The 20,091-nt window shown below is 39.1% G+C and overlaps 2 protein-coding genes across 2 annotated transcripts in view; one reads left to right on the top strand and one right to left on the bottom strand.

Moving 5' to 3' along the window:
• Positions 1-416: 416 nt before the first annotated feature.
• On the bottom strand, positions 417-13,819 carry nmd3 (NMD3 ribosome export adaptor). The gene is made up of 16 exons (XM_044032526.1): positions 13,714-13,819; positions 13,291-13,354; positions 11,632-11,766; positions 11,421-11,517; positions 10,715-10,795; positions 10,060-10,188; positions 7,071-7,161; positions 6,371-6,449; positions 5,508-5,604; positions 5,040-5,157; positions 2,682-2,827; positions 1,749-1,861; positions 1,591-1,663; positions 1,322-1,428; positions 1,095-1,165; positions 417-885 (listed from the first exon to the last, which is right to left on the bottom strand). The coding sequence occupies exons 2-16, from the start codon at positions 13,332-13,334 to the stop codon at positions 752-754; spliced, it is 1,515 nt and encodes a 504-aa protein (XP_043888461.1). The 5' UTR covers positions 13,335-13,354; positions 13,714-13,819; the 3' UTR covers positions 417-751.
• Positions 13,820-15,674: 1,855 nt separating this feature from the next.
• ppm1lb (protein phosphatase, Mg2+/Mn2+ dependent, 1Lb) overlaps positions 15,675-20,091 on the top strand; it is a 46,434-nt gene continuing 42,017 nt past the window's right edge. Inside the window, exon 1 of the mRNA XM_044032288.1 lies at positions 15,675-16,608. Within this exon, the coding sequence (XP_043888223.1) occupies positions 16,210-16,608 (399 nt within the window). The 5' untranslated portion in view covers positions 15,675-16,209. The remainder of the gene's footprint in view (positions 16,609-20,091) is intronic.

The following is a 20,091-nucleotide window of genomic DNA, read 5'->3' as shown; positions in this document are numbered from 1 at the left end:
CTAAAGCGCCACCTACTGGCTGTAAAAGGCAACACAACAATTGTTCAGGGGACAAGGCAATAGTTCTAGTGGATTTTCAGCATTAATTGTTTTATTTGTTAGGGTTGCTTTCTGCTTAGTTTATCTACCCCTTTTTCTAAGTTTTAGAAATGTGTATTTCATTTTGGGTATGAGAGAGCAAATAAGTACATTTACTATTTTGTTTATTGATTATTTTTTTCTTCTTTCCATTCTTTTAAAATTGTCTTAAAGGTGTTCATGTTTACTGCCATTATAATATCTTTTAGTGTTATTAATAATATAAGTGATATTAAAAATGTACTATTATTTACTGCATGTAGTTTCTCATTACTATACTTGAAATAAACATCCATTCATTCATTGTGTCTTTTTAAAAAAAATCCTCAAGCATAAAATATCTCTGAAAACTGAGCATGACATATTTATTTTTGATATAGTGACCTATGAGCACTGCATTTCTACATCATGATGAAGGGTATAACATTATTAGAAATAGCTGAAAATCTTTAGTTTACAGGTCCGATAGTTTCATGGAGGAAAGGTATTTGTTACCATTTTAATCCACAGATGAAAGATTTTCAGCTCTGATGAGCTGTGGATTTTTCTCTAAATGGTTAAAACACTGCTAAACCTGTCGGATTCAAGCATGGAAACTGTATCATTGTGTCATCAGTGGATCTTTGTTTGTACAGATCAGCGCTCAGTGCCACAGAGGCAGGATGTCGCCTCGTCACTCTGTCATCATGTCGGCACCCTCTCCTCCCGTGGCATCGGACAGACTTAGCTCCTCCAGCATCTCCATCAGGGAGATGCAAGGTGCTCCGTCATCATCAGTGTCGCTCTCCACCGGGATCTTTGATGCATCTGAAATAAAAAAAAAAAGGAAAAAAAACCCATCAAACTCTTTTCATTAACTAGCCAATAAATCATCCACAGTTAACTGTACCACCACATGTTCCATCAGCAGCTGAAGCAGGAGGGTCACGGTAAATTGGCCTTAGCTTGACAACATACAAACACAAATAAATCAAGGCTGAAACCTCTGGGGGAAAACAGCTGCTGCAACGACTCACCTCTGTAGATGTTGACATTCTTCCTCAGAGCCTCATCCTCCTCCAGGTCTTCCAGGAAGTCCTGGTATTGTCTGGAGACAGAAAAGCGGCACAAGCATGTGGCATGAAATAACAGGCAGGAAAACAACTACAGATACTCAGTGGTTCTGTAGTGCTCAGGAAATTTAAATTCAGTCACTGTGAGAGAATAAGAGAATGACAAAAGGTGCTCTCCATGACTATCGTACCTCTCATCATCCGTGTCCAGGCCATCTCGGTCTCTGGACATCTCGTGCAGCTTCCAGTTCCTGCGCTTCACCCTCCTGCTGCGGTCGTAGCTCTTCTTGATCAGCACCTTTTACAGTCCATACTTGAATTAAAACTCCACAACTGGTATGTTTTGTATTTTTTCTTGTGTGTTTCTGCATTCCCCCCCCCAGTATAATATTGAGAATATTGCAGTGCAATATTTGATGCTGCCACTAGAGGTCAGTGTTAAATAGGTCATGAGTCTTACCACGTCAGGAACATGGTGAGGGTTCATCTTATTCAGACTCTCATCGTTGATGTTGGCATTGGCAAAATCAAACCTGTGAGGTGAGACGTTCAAAACTTTACTCAAAGTCTTAATTTTCTACCAACCTGACAATCATCTTGCAAATCCCTCATACTCACCCCAACACCAGGTCTCCGATGTTGAGCAGGTGGCCCAGGAATGTCCGGCAGTGATACTGCTGACTGGTGTCCAGCTCTGATGTTTTCTGAACCCACACCTCAGCCAGAGTGTGCTGAAAACACACACACACACACACACACACACAAAATATGACATCATTTCAAAACATAGCACTCTTGTTCTCTTCCTCTGGCTGGCTCATACAGCTGCACTGACCATAATTACGCATCAATCAAACAGAGAAAACAGAGTGAACAGTAGCTCTTCACACCTTGGTTAGAACTAGCGGTTGTTACTGTTGCGTTTCTATGATTTTCAACCAGTCTGGTATTTCTCCTCTGACCTCTGGCATAAACAAGACATTTTTTCGTCCACAGAACTAACTCTCACTGGACTTTTTCTTCTATTTTTTAAAAATCTTTTTTGGACTATTCTCTGTAAACTCTAGAGATGGTTGTGCCTGAAAATGCCAGTAGCTCATCAGTTTCTGACATACTCGGACCAGCTCGCCTGGATTCAAGTCACTATTATCATCTTTCCTTCACACTCTTATGTTCAGTCTGAACTTCATCAGGTTGCCTTAACAATGTCTACATGCCTAAATGCATCAACATCAAGCATTTGCATTAACAAGCAGTTGAACAGGTGTACCTAATAAAGTGGCTCGTAAGTGTATATTGCCTAGATTTACCTGTCAAATCTGTAAAAATCTGTGTTATTTTTCTCCCCATAACAAGATTACAACCAAGGTAAAAGAGATTCTCCAACACTCACTTTCATTATTTGTTTATCACAGTAATTATCGATATCTGCTGATTTTGGGCCGTTTTGTGCAGCCTTGTCAATCATACAGGTTTGGTATCATGGTCGTGTAATAAATGGCAGACACTTATGTTGCTAAATAATTCTGTTCTGCAACGATACACACTCACCTTATTGGACCTCAAGCCTGCTCCAGCTCCCAGCTTCTGATCTCTTATGATGTCAGTGTCCATGACAATGAACTCCTCCAGTTGCCGTGGGTGACAGAGACTGTTGAAGGGGTTGCGCCAGTACGTGTTCCCATCGACCTCAGCAACTAGAGAGCGAGTCAGTATTCACGTATGTATTATTAGACAGACAGCACAAACGATATATAGTACCTTCTCATTTTAATTCCTCACTTTCAAAACTTGAGATTCTTGGAACCAGAAGAAGTATAATTTGCCTGTCAATGCATTTTAATTTTGGAAACATTCCCAACAAACTGTACAGGAATGACAGGTTTTTATGAAATGCCGATTAAAATAAACACAAGCAAACAAACAGCTACCCCCCCCCCTAATCCTGGAGTTAATTTTCTGCTGCAGCCCAAATGTGCTGCACAGACTTCTGCCTCCAGGCTTGTATCTGCTGTCCAGCCAGCTCAGAAACTTTCTGCTACAAAAATAGCCTGCTCTTTGAAGAGTAATTAGAAAAACGTGTGCGCTGCTTCCAAAATGTCAGCGTTCTGCCGAGGATTGTCTGAGCCTCTCACACCATGAGTGATTACAGCAGACAGAGAGGAAACATCAACTCTAATTGTCACCACATTTACATTGATTAGAAAAACCCTCTGAATTAGCTGACTTGGCTATGACATCATGCACACTGAATAATAATAGGAAAGTGGGTTTGTTTGATTATGAAAAGGCAATCAGTTCATGCAACTATTCAAAATGATATTTAAAAGATACAAAAATGAATGAAATATGTCCCATCAGTTATTGGTTTGCATTGTCTGGACTCAACAGAGGTGATGAAATTTACCAGGGTCATTGAATGCATCTTATTAGCTGTTTCTTTTCACTCTGAATTACTTTCTCTATCTGTCATGTTCTGGACTTAGTTATAGTTTGTTTTCTTGGAGTGGAGAATTTCCCTCTGATTGAATTATATATTTGAATATTTGAAAAATAATCCAATCAAAAATCCAAAAGGCATCTTTGTTTGAAATGCCCATCTCTTGTGTTTTATGCTGTGACAGAGAGCAGAGGGAAGCTGTTAGGTCAAGCAACAAAGACAGACATGTGGTCAGCAGACTAAGGTCAGCCGAGTCAAGGTTTAGAGGGTTTCACGCCCTCAGTGACTTTTTTAAATTAACATTTTATTAGAAACCTTGCATCTCCCTTAGCTCTAAATCAGCGACTTCAGGAGTTGCATTATGGGTAACTAGATGAAGAAGCTTCTTAGATGAGATTCAAAAAGTTAGAAAAAGTTAAGTTGCTACCGATTCAATGACATTTGGAGATGGATATTGAGATCTTCTCACATGTTGACCATGAAAACACATTATTTTCAAGCCGCCAGTCTTTTCATCTATCCACATCCCACAGGTGCTGAACTAGATTCAGAGACTCCTGTAAAGATCACTGAACTCATTGCCGTGTTCTTATAAACAGTCTGAGAATTTTTCTTTGTGACAGAGTTCCATTTCGTGCTGAAAGTATTGATTACAAGAAGGTAAATTGTGGCCACAAATACGTGCAGTCAACAGTGATGCTCAGAGAAGCAGCGGCTGTGGCATTCAAACCATGATTGATTGGTATTAGAGGGTCCAAAGTAAGCCAATAAATCATTCCCCACACTATTACACTTTCACCACCAACCAGAACTGTTGACACAAAGCAGGCCGACGAGTAGATTTACATTGTCAAAGCCAAATTCACAGTTCTCTGTGTGGCTCAGCAGAAAAGCAGATCCATCAAACCACGCAGCAATTTTCCAATATTCACTGTCCAGTCTTGATTGACCTGATGTTACCATCCATAGAACTTTTTGTTTTTTTTACACCATTCTGTTCTTTGTGTAAATCCCAGGAAGGCAACAGAAACACAGATACTCAAACCAGATTTTCTGACATCAAAGGCTGAGATTACATGTTACATAAACATTAATTGGAGCTCCTAACCTGTACCTACATGATTCTGTACATTCCACTGCTGCCTCATTTCCATAAAATACATGGCTCAGTGAAAACAGTACATAATAATAGCAATATACTTTTTTGGCTAAAGTCCCAAATGCATAAATTATTTGAAAATGTGCACAAACTAGTAAAAACAATATCTTTATTTTGGAAGATTTTGTCATTTGAATGCATCACCTTGGACATATTGGACTTTTTTATTGGGTGAAGCAACATTTACCTTGCTATGTAAATAAATATTTTATCAGATGATGTTTGCTAACTCTACTTGTCAGCAGCTATTTTTCAACTAGGTAAATTGTTGTAGAATTCAGCCGGAGCTGTTAAAAGTGGTGATACTCACTCTGCAGGGTGTTTGGATCAATGAGGTGGATCGTGCTGGTGACACGGACGCACACACAGACTTGACCCATGTTCCCCAAGCTCTGTGCCAAACGTGGCGAGAGACAAACGACATTGTCCTGGGAACAAAACACACAAAAACAAACGGCACAGGATCAAAAAATGAACAAACCACCTGACGACTACAATTTAAAGTCTTGTTTTTCCATTTACTAAACAAACCCAGTGTGAGTCAAGCACCTCCAGAAAATGATGAACACACACCTGCAAAGATGTTATATCTGTCCGTCATTAACAAACACCGTATGAACGATTTTTGGCCGGCCTCAGGGTTTTAGCTGCATGTTAACAGAACATTTGACAGCTTTCTAAAACAACTTAAGGTGTAAAGACAAGTGTGATGTCAATCATCTGAGAGGAAAAAAACAACAAGCTAAAATGAGGAATATTTAAAACATGCGATATTTACCTTGCAGACAGGTACGATCTCCATGGAGTAGGTGCTCTTGTAGTTGAACGTATTTGAATGGATGTCATGAGAGATGAGGCGTTGGGATGTCTTTGACCTTTGAAAAGAGGCAGTTTTTAGTCTCAGTATTATCACATCAATAAGCCTTTTATATGAACCTTTACATGTTTAACAACAATAAGAAATTTGACTGAGAAAAGACGCAGGATTTCTCCCGTTTGAGAGGGCAGGTGTTTGCATTACATAACCACCATCCATCCATCGTCTACCGCTTTTATCCTCCAAATGAGGGTCATGGGGCTGCTGACAGAGCGAAAGGCGGGGTAGACCTTTGACAGGTTGCCAGTCCATCACAGGGTCAACATACAGAGACAAACAACCATTCACTCTCACACCTACGGACAGTTTAGAGTGTCCAATTAACCTCTACATGTATTTGGACTGTGGGTGGAAACGGGAGAACCTGACGAAAACCCACGCAAACACGGGGAGAACATGGCAGGGAAACAGCCCTAGCCACTATGTCATTTAGTCTTATTGGTTAACCATTAATAATTGATTCTTGAGAGTCAGTTAAGAGTTATCTCTCATAAAAACAGAACTGCTGAAATTACGTTATGACTGAAAAATGCGTCGTTTTCAAATTGCAATTTCAAAACACAATTAGCAAATTGTAAAGGCTGCAATTAAATGTCAATGTTCAATGCCAATTTTTAAATAACGGAAAACTCACAATCAGAAAATATGTTGGATAGATATGGTCTTAATCCATTTCAATCCATGCTTATCATCAAAATTCATGTCATAGAAAAAAGGGATGGGGGGACTTGGTTTTGACAGGAACAGACGGAAGCACTGCTCACCTGCAGGGTACGGTGCACTGGAGGAAGTCCACCATCTTCTGAGCATGCTGCTTGGAGCCATAGTAGAAATCAATCCCATCTGAGAAAGAAGAACAATACATAGCTCATCACCGCTGCAACACTCATTCGCATGCAAACAGCGCACACAAGGGATCAAATTCTGATGGGAGAAATATGGCAGCCATATGTCGTCACCTTCTTTAGGCTTTAAAGCTCTGCCGAGATGTGGTGATGATTTAAATGACGACATAAGGCCAGACTGTCCAACAGCACAGTGTTCTGCTCAGCTGTCACTCAAAGCATAGCATGTGTGTTTCTGTGTGTGTGGCATCAAGTGTCTAAACAGGGCATGAAGCACGCGTATATTGCCGGAATCTGGTAATGGAATGCCTGCTCTGATTACAGCGCAGTGATTAGATGCACTACGCATGCCCCTCTGAGGCCCACACGAGGACAGCTGTATGATGTGATCGGCGCCAGTGATACACACGCATGGCTTGCTGTCTGGTACGAGAAGAGGTAATTAACACTGGACGCATCATTATGTTCTGCTCAGTTCTAGCACACGACAATTATGCTGGTGATGAATGAGACAAGTTTCCCACTTCTCCGTGTAAGAAGTAAAAAAAACAAACAGGCCTCTCCCTTTTAAGGTATGTGTGCTATCATGCAAGAAAAATTAAACATGCCATTGACCCACCGTGGATTTCTTTGATGTTGAGGGCATTCTGGTGGAGCTTATGTTTGAGGATCAGCTGCTCTAGATAGTAGAAGGTCTTTTTATGAACAGTCTGTTAAAAGAAAAACCCAGCATATTACAATACTACATACACAGTAGTGCATATGAACACCTTCAATGAACATTTGTTTATATTACTGGTGTAAAAATATGATTGACAGCTTCAGCTCATACCAAATGCCAACCTTTCACCTTTCAGAAAACTGCTCCACTCCAAAAAAAACTTTGGTTCATCAATCTATTGACTTTGTTTCTTGCTGAAGAAAGTACATGAGGTAAAAACTCATCCTGAAGGTAAAGAGCTGCTGATAAAACAGACATTAGTGATTTTATGTTGATGGCGGTCCTCAGTCATCCAGGTCATTGTACTCTCAGGAGTTTAGCTATAGGCAACTGGACTGACATTTTTTTAAGTTGAAGACATTTCACCACTCATCCGAAAGGCTTCTTCACTTCTGGAGTTCAGATGTGAGGTGAAACAACTTCAAATTATCTCAAGCAAGTCCAGCTGCCTACAGCTAAACTCTTAAATGTAAGTGACTTTACTACACTGTTAATTCACACCTGTCAGGTTTACATGTGCTTTCAGGCAGGTTTAATCTGTTTCCCAGTGTCTATTATGTCTGAAGTGCAGCAGCTAAGCATGATTTAACGTTGCACATCAGTGATAACAAGAAATGTGCAAACCTAGGATTAAGTATTCTACGACAAATATCTACGGTTTTACATAAAACCTGCAAGGCTCAGGTTCATGCATTAATGTAGAGTGGCAAAATTAACACAGAATTACCGGTTTGGGAAAGGACAAGACAAGGATAAGGAATAATTTAAGAATTTAAAATATGTGTTTGTACTTTGTTTATGGTTCTATTCTCTCCTCTTCTTCTCCCTTTACCAAAATAAAAACATTACTTTAATTATTCAACAAATACAGAATGAAATTTGACATTTTAAAATGCATACACACCATGTTCAGAAAAAAGCTGAAAGGTTGAGTCTAGTCTAAGAAAAAAATTGTTTATATACAGTGCTCAGCATAAATGAGTACACCCCCTTCGAAAAGTACCATTTTAAACAATATCTCAATGAAAACAAAAACAATTTCCAAAATGTTGACAAGACTAAGTTTTTTTAACATCTGTTTAACTTATAACATAAAAGAAAGGTTAATAATATAACTTAGAGAACAAAATTTATAGTTTTACTCAAATTGGGGTGATGCAGAAATGAGTACACCCCACTGAAAGTCTCTGGAGCAAGGCTAAATCTTAGACTACAAATGTCCAATTTAACAATAATCAACCACAGGTGAGTCTCATTATTCATCACACAGGTGTCCAGCAGACAGTTGACTATAAACCCCTTTCCATTTCATGTTGTTAGCAATGGCACCACATGGAAGAGAAATGTCTCAAGACCTGAGAAAGAAAATAATTTCTTTACACCACAAAGGTGAAGGCTACAAGAAGATCAGCAAAGCTTTACTTATCAGTCAGAATACTGTAGCAAAAGTGGTACAAAGATTTAAAAAAGATGGAACTGCAACCATCTCACAGAGACGTCCAGGTCATCCACAGAAGTTAACGCCTGGACAGGAGCGTCTCCTGATGATAAGGGTCAAAGAAAATCGGCATTCAAGTTCACTGCAGTTATCCAAGGAAGTAGAAAGACAAACTGGGGTGACTATTTCCCGTGACACAATATGGCATACACTGCAGAGGAATGGCATGCATGGGAGCTGTCCCAACCGAAGCCTTTCCTAAAGCCCAGGCACATAAAAGCCCGCCTAGAGTTTGCCAGGGCCCATGCTGACAAAGATGAAGACTACTGGGACTCTGTACTTTGGAGTGATGAGACCAAGATAAATGTTTTGGGAACTGATGGCTTCAAAACTGTATGGCGTCGCAAAGGTGAGAAATTCAAAGAAAAATGCATGGTGCCTACAGTGAAACATGGTGGTAGCAGTGTCCTTATGTGGGGCTGCATGAGTGCTGCTGGTGTCGGGGAGCTGCATCTCATTGATGGCATCATGAATTCACAGATGTTTTGCTCTATACTGAAAGAAAAGATGCTGCCATCACTCCGTGTCTTTGGTCGTCGTGCACTTTTCCAACATGACAATGATCCTAAACACACATCTAAGGCCACTGTTGGATTTCTGAAGAAGAACAGGTGAAAAGTGATTCAGTGGCCAAGTATGTCTCCTGATCTGAACCCAATTGAACACCTATGGGGAATTCTGAAGAGTTGAGGATCACTCTCCATCCAGCATCCAGTCTCTGAAAGAGCTAATTCTTGAATGGAAAAAGATTGATGTAGCAAAATGTTTCCAACTTGTTCATTCCATGCCTAGAAGACTTGGTGCTGTCATTAAAAATCATGGAGGCCATACAAAGTACTAGGTTTAGTCGTTTTTGTTGTGGGGTGTACTCATTTTTGCATCGCCCTTATTTCAGTAAAACTGAAAAATGTGTAATCTAAGTTATGTTATTGAACTTACTTTCATGTTTTAAGTTTAACAGATGTTATATAAACTTATATATATTCAACATTTTGAAAATAGTTTTTGTGTTCATTGAGATATTGTTTAAAATAGTACTTTTCAAAGGGGGTGTACTCATTTACGCTGAGCACTGTATGTGTATTTATAGACATATATGTATATACTGTATATATATATATATATACATATACATTTATCATATATATGTATATACATATATATATATATATATATATATATATATATATATATATATATATATACACACATACACACACATATATATACATACACATATATATATATATATATATACATATACATATATATACATATACATATATACATATATATATATACATATATACATATACATATATATATATATATACATATATACATATACATATATATATATACACATATATATATAGCTATGACACCTACCTTCTGTCTCACTTGCACCACGGCCTTCCAGAAGTCTTTGGCTTCCACGCGATGGCAGTCGTCACACATCTGTGACTGGATGACATACTCAACCACAAACACCTGCTGTAGGATTGCACCATTCATCACCTGAAGAGACAAAAGCAGCAACACGTTATACCATATGTTCAACCTGCATCATTCAATAACAAAGATTTTTATGATGAAAACATTTGTTGCCACGTTTCTATTACGCAGCCATTTACAGACAGTTGTCCCACAGGGAGTATTTTACAGATCCTCCAACAGCAATAACAAAAGAATTGGCTGCGAGAAACACAAGGCTTAGGTTCTTGTTAAAGTTCAGGGAGATGAGATGTCAAGTGCTGGCAACACTCCTCTCTCTCAAACACAGACAACTCAACCAAGAACAAAAAAATTCTGTTTCAAGTTTATCTAGGCGTATTTTATGTCATTTTCTCATGACGCATGCCCATTATCATATTTTTTACACATTATTTTGAACAAAAACTTTAAATTCAAACACTCATTGTACTTTTTTGCCAATGATCACATGTCAAACGTAGCTCAGATATCTTTTTAGATAAAAAACAATCACTTAGAATCCAGTTGAATGTCATGCTCCCACACGGACCACACCCACTGTTTTCCTTACCTCTTTCTGAATGGTGAGTTTCAGCTTAATCCGTTTGGAGTGAGGTTCTGTCCACAGGAAGCCAGCGTCAATAAGACGCACCTGTGAAGAGGGAGGTGTTTGAATCCATAAAGTTGCATGCATGATATTAACATACTCTGAAGTACTATGGCGCTTATTATGCTGACAAGTCAGCATAAAGCTAAAAGGTGGATGCAGTATTGCAATTCATAACAATTTCTATACCACACTGTAAATATGGAGAGATAGTTGTTCATTTCAGTTACATGTGTTGGTTAAAGATTGTAGTTTCCAGAGCTACAATCATAAGGCAATTAACCACTTGATCAACTGCCAGAAAATGTGTTAACTCATTTATTAAAATCAACTAATCCTGTGTGAGGACTTTATCATTTAGGCATTTAGTCATAACTTGGGGCTATTTGATGTTATAAAATATTCAAAATGATCTTACTTCACTGATAAAACCAATACCAACATTGATAGAGAAAAAAATCTGATTCTCATTAAACTGGATGAATATGATCATCCACGGTTGATTTGTTTCTGAAAAGTAATTAGGCTTACTGACAAGATGACATATTTAAAAAGCAACATAACATCATAAAAAAAGTCCCTAACATAAGGAAGGGCTGAGAGAAATCATGGAATGTTGATTTCATCTTAGCATAAACATGCTGTGGTCTTAAGGAAGAATGACACCCACTTTGCTCATAGAGCTCTTGATCTTTTTCAGGCACAGTGTCAGGAGTTCCCTGGACTCCAGGGCACACTGCACCCAGCTGGCTGGAGGCTGCAAGTACCTGCATGGAAGAGGAAGATGTACAGTCATGTCTAAAAATCTTCCAACTAACAAAAAAAGACAAACATTATGTACCTCTAAATTACAGTCACAACTAGAGATCATATTTACACACCTCTCACACTGCTTGCAGAAATGCACCGTGACTTGCTTAGGAATTCCCTCTGAGATGTCGACCTGCGTACGCAGGCAGGCTACACACATGTTAGCTGGATTGGGAGGAATTGGGATGCCACAGGTACAGCACAGGCTGCAGAATTCAGAGAAGCAGTCAGTTAGTGTCCATCAAATTTCTTTTTTTCCAATTACATTACAATTACACATTGAAGTTTACAAGTTTTACAGTTTGTGAAAGGGTGTTAAAAAGTGGAATTACAATCTAACTCTAAACTTAACATTCTTCTTCATTCTTCTTCTGCTTTTTGTTACATATAGGCAACACTGTAACAGATCCAGTTTAAACACGACTCTTACACTTAAGGGTCATGTTATTAGGTACACCTGTCTGACAGCTTGTTAATGCAATTATCTTCTCAGCCAATTACATGGTAAAAACTCCATGCATTTAGGCACATAGACACAGTCAAGACAACCTGGTGATGATCAAACTGAGCATCAAAATGAAAGGTGATTATACAAATCTGGAATGGTTGTTGGTGCCAGACAAGCTGGTCTGAGTGTTTCAGAAACCACTGATTTACTGGGATTTTCACACAGAGAGAAAGGTCCAAGAAAAAATAAGTAGTGAGCAGCAGTTCTCTGGGTGTGAATGCCTTGCTGATGCCAGAAATCAGACAAGAATAGCCAGGTTTGTGATGACAGAAAGGCAACGGTAACACAAATAACTACTTGTTACAACCAAGGTATGCAGAAGACCATCAAACTGTGAAGCAGTAAAAGACCACAACAGACCGATAAGGCATCATGTTTACCTAATAACAGGGTTCATACACTTTTTATAAGGTACAAATTAAACTCAATTTAAGTTTTAGTATCCGTTTTCAAGCTTTTTAGGCCCTAGTAGCTGGGATAAATTTAATACTATACATATGCTTTTTATTAACAGTACTTATTAATTTTTTACTACTTTACTACTATAAAAATTACTTTCACTTCATTATTAAGTCACATTAAAATAGATGGTGTTATGCTACAAGTAAATCAAAGCTGTGTTTCATGATAGAAGGACAAGAACATTTAGGAAAACACAATTTTAGATATTAAAAAGTGTCATCTCTTCACATCTGTAAGTAAACTTGAAGTTTTCATTTTGCAACTTAATTGCTCCATCTTATAAACAAACTACTCTGTCAGATAGTTATTTGTTGTTACAGAAATACAGTTAAAAATTCAAGGATTTTCAAGCTCTTGATTCATATGTCAAGCACTTTTGACATATTTAAAATACAACATTAAAATTCAAACCCCTTCAAGGGATTTCAAGCCCCCAAATGAAGCCTGTAATTACGTGGCTGTGAGTGCACACTTGAGGAATTTGGACAAGATTATCACAGAGAAGAAATGTATACAATCAGCAGCATCCATTTGTTAAAACAAGTTTGTTGTTCTGCATCTTAACCACATTAAAACAGGTCCATTTTAACTTACATTTGAAAAACCCTTCTCACAAATAATTTAGTATAGAATTAACTTCAATAAAACTTCCACACTGGAAATTGCAGTTCCATGTGTTGTTTTTTTTCTTCCTTTGAGATGCATGTTAATGCATGGCACTACTTTCAAGACACATAAACAGTTTGTTAGTTGCACTTACATGTTCCCCTGGCTGCTTGTGGCAGGAGCTTGCATGTACTCCATTCTTCGACAGGTCAGTTGTTCTGAGAACACAAATGTGATACAGGTTTAAATGTATCTGTCAAGCTCGTTTGACAGCAGCAGCACAACTGACCATAGCTTAGAGCAAGGCACTGCGTTACTACCAATAACCTAATCCAGAAAAAAGCAATTTTACTCCTCAGTGTTATTCACTGAAAACTCGGGAACAGTAACACATGTTTACGTCATTAAAATAACCATATTATATGCTCATCGATGCTTCAGATTGCGCAGGGGACAGTTAGCATTAGCGGCTAAAGTGCTATTTTTATGGGTAATTCAACAAGTAACAAGAACAACATTTCAACCGAAAAGCGTCAAGTCTCTGTAAATGGTTAAGGCGACTCTGAAAAAGACTTACCGAAGTTGTTGTGGTCATAGATCCTCTGCAAACTGTCAACTGAAGACGGTGAGGCTCAGAGGTGTCCACGTTTTCCCCAGCAGGCAGCGAGGAACCGGAGCAATGACGTCATGTAGGCAGAAAGGACCCCGAGACTGATTTTTGAGTGCCTGATCAAATTTCATTAGAAAAAAAGAGGACAGTGTAAACTAATACTTGTGTAATATTGTACTTATATTTATAGCAATAACAGAAAATAAGAGCACGCTTTGGAAATCAAATATTGGGAACTAACAGCATTAAGTCATATTTTGATGTGCCATTCTGCCCTGCTACAACTCAAACTTAGGGCTCGAGGGCCACATGCAGCCCGCCAATCAATTTCATGTGGCCTACTACTTAGGATCAAGTTATTTTTGTATGTTTATTTTAATTAAAAAATTATTATTATTATGTATTTTTACTGTGAAGTATATATTGTTCCATATTAACATAGACACTTATTTTGGAATGCTGTTAAATATTGCCACACATACTGTTTCTGTGATATCATGACAGAATATTGTGATATATTTTTCAACTTATATCGGCCTTCACTACTTGACAGATGCTTTTCCCCCAAAAGTTTGACTTTTTTTCCACAAAACCGGCCCCTTATTGCCCCCAGGTCATCAGAGTTTGAGACCCCTGCTCAAGATTACAATGTAAAACCATACTAGTGAATATAGAACATATGGGGAATGTTTTTAAATAAATATACAGTATATCATATTATAGCATAACTTGGATATTAAACATGGGTAAACGCACATTTAATAGTATGTGCATCTAACCTATTTTAACTACAACAAAAAACATGGTGTAACTGGTTTAATTTCAGTATTTTCTATACTAAGTCTGGCATTCATTTAAAATTAAGTAAATCTGCAGCAAGTTTAAGTTAAAAGTGTTTTTTTGGTTTTGCACATCAGTCTAAACAGTTTGAACTTTTTAATCCTATGTAATTCATGATCAGCTAATGAGTCACCCAACCATATTCCCTTTTATCTGTATAAAATCGCATGTAATTCATATGAACCAAATTGTAATTTGGCGCGACACAATGCTTTTATTTATGTTGTTTAATCAGTTTTATTAATACTGAAATATGTGATCTCCACCTGTAGTGCTTTTATTCTCAGGGTGCATTCATGTCCTGTTGGAAATATCACCCAGAGATGTGTCAAACAGAGATCATTACTGGGACCGGAATTCACCCACAGTGACTGTTCAGTATTTAGTATTTATTATGTTGTTGTCCTCAATAGTCACATGACTGTGTTTACTAGTCACTTCAGACTGCGAAGTGACTAGTAAACTAATTTTCAACAGAACATTATGACCTGCACCTGAAGCAACAACCGCTGCTGCTGCTGTCAGATTACTTTATTTACTGTACATTGTGCTGAAACGTTATTATGAAATTATAAACATAAATAATAGCTTCAAATAAACAGAAATAAAATAAATAAATCAGAATCAAAATCTGCTTTATAATCCAGTATGCTTGTTTGTTTTGTTGGTGCATCCCAAAGAAGAAACATTGCAGAGAGAAAGATAACTAATTCAATTAAAACATACACTTACAAAAATAACCTTTATATATAAACAACTGTTCATGATATGAATAACTTATTTGTAATATAGTTTGTATCACTGTGTCATTTGTTTGTATATATCTAGCATTCATTGCGCCCCGCCTTCGTCTTATTTTTTAGTTTTTTTGTTTATTTTTTTATTTTTTGGCAGTTTCCAATACATGACTTGATGAACCTGCAGTCTAATACTGTGATTGGTCAGAACAACGTCTGAGGAACGTTACAAGCTGCACCTGAACGCAGCACCGCCGTTGACTTGTTCAGCAGCAGCAGTGGTAGTGTGTGTGTGTGTGTGTGTGTGTGTGTGTGTGACAGTGAGGCAGCAGCGGCAGTAGCGTTAGCGGCAGGCGGCAGCAGCAGCAGCAGCTGGGAATGTGACGGTTTCAGCACAGACCGCTATTTTCAGGACACAGGGGGAGGAGGAGGTGGAGGCTCTGCCCACGTCTCTGCTTTCGCCCACACGCGGGTTTAACTTGAGCTTCACACGGGGAACGTACGTCTTCAGTCCGGCAGAGCTTTCCAGTGTCCTGGGAGCGAAACCAATGGTAAACTGTCAGCCCGTGGTGGCTCACTCACTGCTGGGCTGAAGGCTGCAGGGAAGCCGCCGCCGGAGCTCCGTGTTTGTCCGCCAACACCTCACCTCCTGCTGGTACTCCTGGCTGCTGCTTGTCTGGTACAAGGAAACAAAAAAACAGCAATGCAGTGAAGTGTCACCCGTTAAATCAGAACAACCTTTATGTTTCCCGGTGTGAACGGCTCGGTTAAATGTCCCCGTGTCATCGATATCAGACGACAACTCACCCCGACGACGATGGACTGAAATCTGCGGCGAACGACGAAACAACCTGCCGCGATTTCCTGCGTGTGACTGAATAAATAAATGATAGAAGATACGATGACCCTGCTGTCTCTTTTGGGTCGCATCATGCGTTATTTTCTGCTCAGACCGGAGACCCTGTTCCTGCTGTGCATCAGCCTGGCTCTGTGGAGTTACTTCTTCCACACGGACGAGGTGAAGACCATCGTCAAGTCCAGTCGGGACGCGGTCAAGATGGTGAAGGGGAAAGTGGCGGAGATGATGCAGAATGAGCGGTTCGGCGGGCTGGACGTCCTGGACGCGGAGTTCTCCAAGACCTGGGAGCTCAAGAACCACAACGTGGCCGTGTACTCCATCCAAGGCCGGCGAGACCACATGGAGGACAGGTTCGAGGTTCTCACCGACCTCGTCAACAAGAGTCACCCCTCTATATTTGCTGTGTTTGATGGCCACGGAGGAGAGGTGAGTACAGACAGTGCCCTTTGTGTGTCTTCCACCCACAGTTGTCTCTGAATCTGTCCAACACACAAGTGTTTGGACATCCAGAGGCCCCAAGCTGAGTGAGGCCCCAAAATGTGGCATCAGATGCCTTCAGACGTCAGTGTTTTTCAAAATGCCCCAACCAACAAGACCCTTTCAAGATGATTCATATTTAGTTGACATTTTCATATTGGGCTGCAGAATAATTCAATAACTATCTATATCACAATATAATATTCTGTAATGTTTATGCACTGTGCAAACCAGGAATGGCTCCTATCACTTTTGTGTGTTATCAATAAAACAACCCAGAGTATCAGTCCAATTTGTTGTGCATCTTTCAACCCCATTCTAAGCTGTTCATGACATGACACATTTGTGCTGATGCATTTACCACCAAACCATAAAAAGCCATTTCAAAAACTGATTCTGCAACAGATTTGGCCCAGTCTTCTTTAACTATAGGCACTTGCCTAAGTCAGTCAGAAATCCTGTGCTTATTTCGCATGCCGAAAATACCTGACAGACTTGTCTGACTGCCTACTTTGTAACTGAATGCTACTTCAAGGGCCTCCATGCTTGAAAATCTGCAGAGAAACTACTGGTACATGCACATATTTACTGCTGGTTTATTCGTATTGGATTAGTATCGCCTGGGATCATTTTTCAGGACCTTTTTTACCCCAGGTAAAAGTCACCGTAAACCTAACTCACATTGTCTGGTAATGATTACCAACATGGCACATTCGGACAGGACTAACATCTCTGAGAAGCTCTAGTAATAATTACTTTACTCCATCTCTCCATGTAAAACTAATCCCGTCTGAATAGCCTGTCCTTAGTGATGTATATGCAATATCTAGGATTTCTGGATTGTATTAGAGTTTAGATCTTCTAGATTTCCAATTTGCAAAATAATCCATTAAGAATACCTCAGATTTGTGACACGTTTCTCTGTTTTACAAGTGTTTGTTAAATTATTTTAAAACCACAGTTAACAATGATAAATAATTTACTGTGTGTTTAAAATTTGTCACGGAAACTCCCTGAATTGTGCCGCATTTCAAGAAGAGTTGGCATATAGATAACATCTAAACTATATATTTAGTTTCAGTCCATCTGTGTGGCCTACTCTTTGACCAACTGACACAGTTTTATCTTAGAATAAAAGTTTGTTGTTAGCTGATGGTTTAGCAGTGTAATGGACAACTTGATTTATGGCATGGTTTTAAATGAGCATGAAATTAATAGTTGTGATGATGCTGTGAGACTTTGTGGAGCTGCATCAACTTGCTATGGGGCAAAGATGAGCTGCTGAGTATCTATTAACTCTCCGTTCCTCCCACTGTTTGAATAATGAATAATTCTTTCCCTCGCTTTTTTCCCCCTTTGCTGCAATATCTGATCTCTCATTTTAGGACAAATTACAGTTTTTTCTCAGTCGCTTTGGTGCTTTTCTCAGATCAGAATGAAAATTCTCCTAACTATTAGTTCAACCTCCACAACATTTAGTCATTTGTGCACATCATAGTAGCAATTTCTCCTTCCTCTGAACAAGTTGCAAATGCTTTTGGACAAGTATCAGTTGCTTTCATTCAATTCTCTGCTGTTTTATAACATCATTTGCTTATGTCATGTCAGTCAAAATGAACAATACTTATGGATGCTGAATAGTTGTTCCCAATAAAACTAATAGTCTTCATTTCATCGCTTGAGTCATTACATACAAAATTGTTGAACTAGTTATCAAATTCTGTCAAGCAAATGGCAGAGTCATGCAGAGGGTGGATTCGCCACTCCAAGAGATACTTTCCTCGCTGCATTGCAAGGGATGACATGAAGATATTCTATTGTTCACATTTGTGCACAGCTCTACCAAAAGGGTGTTTCTTATGTTTGTTCTAAATAAGTGACTGTAGTGTATTTTTCTTTTGCACAAAAAAAATGTGAAATGTGCATATTCAGTGTCTTGTACTCACTTACTCCCCTAACTACAGCAATGTGTAACTGTACTGTAGTTTTCAAATGGCTGTACAAGTAGTGTATAGTGCTGTCTTGAGCATTTTCAGGTAGTGTCACCGAGTTCTGACGTTTCTTGGGAAACACTAAGAGAATACAGTAAACTGTCATAATGAAAACTTGACAAAGCCATTTGACTATCTTGTTCATAAACGATGTTGTCAAGACTTCTCATTTTGATGACACTGGCAGTTTCATTCACATGAATACTTGCTTTTGAGGAATGGACTATCCATTTTAAGTGACGTGCTTTTGCAGGTTGTCCACTAGGTTTTGCAGTTTGCACTAATTGTTTTGAGAAATGCACTAACTGCTATGCAAATGTTAATAGTGATGTGAGAAAAGCACCAAAGCGACAGAGAAAAACTGTAATGTGGCGGTATGAAGTCACAAAAAGTTAAATAGCGAATGTCTGAAAAACTTTATGTTCTCCAATGGCGTTTTTCCATTATTTCAGTTTTTTTTTGTGGTACCTGCTCTGGTGAGGTTACACACGAGCTGAGCTGATACTAAAATGTGGCGTCAACAGACTGCCGGCCAATGATTGGCAGAGAGTGTCATCACTGGAAGAGTCATGAGCACAACGTCCGACGCGGGAATCAAACCGACCAATGCTGAAGTGTAGATCAGTTAAAAAGATTTGAAAATGTGCAATAATACTCCAATATTTAACAGAGGAGTTTGGTGTTTTTCGCGACAGCACTGTCAGAAGTCGGTGATCGTGAGCTGAATTGCAACCCGTTCAGTCGTATTTCAGTTCAATGACTGTGTCAGGCAGGAAGCACTGAACTAATCTTTTTAATTAACTGATTCTGAATGATTCATTACACTGAAAAGAACTAGGTTGTGTGTTTGTGTCGTGTATAACAGACAAAGTCACTGCAGTTTCTCGCAGCCGTGCTATTAAGTCCACGTTGAAGTAATGGAAAACCATGTGTCTGATACCAAACCGAGTAGAGACAAGGAGTGCTAGAACTGTAGCGCCACAAGACGACGTTGTGAGTTAAATTGGCACAAACGAGATGAGGTAGAGTCAACCCATTGGTAACTCACTCAGGGGCATTCATTATTTAACTTGGTTGACATGAGAAGAGGCCCACGCAAGCAAATTCTGTGTAGGAAGTAACCCGTGATTTCTTCCTTTTGACCTGCACACACTACTCGGTTTCATCCTGATGGCAATGGAGCTGCCTCTTCTCTATTTACAGCTCCAAAAACATCCACCTCATATTTTCATTGGCCAAGCTTTTTCAGGATGCAGACATCTTAGGCCCCAGCATGGTCTAACAAGATTATAGCTAGAAGGAAGCGGATGAACTCAAATATGGGCTCTTCAGAGGCATAGACACTGCAGGATGAGTTAGCATGGTTGCAGCATGACTGAAGTGAGTCATTGATCTGCTGCTCACTTTCGATACCAACAGTCGATGCCGACAGTCGATACTG

This window comes from Solea senegalensis, linkage group LG8 (assembly GCF_019176455.1).
Source record: "Solea senegalensis isolate Sse05_10M linkage group LG8, IFAPA_SoseM_1, whole genome shotgun sequence".
NCBI lineage: Eukaryota > Metazoa > Chordata > Actinopteri > Pleuronectiformes > Soleidae > Solea > Solea senegalensis.
The sequence above is the reverse complement of the archived record's forward strand: the minus strand, read 5'-3'. Positions and strand labels throughout refer to the sequence as shown.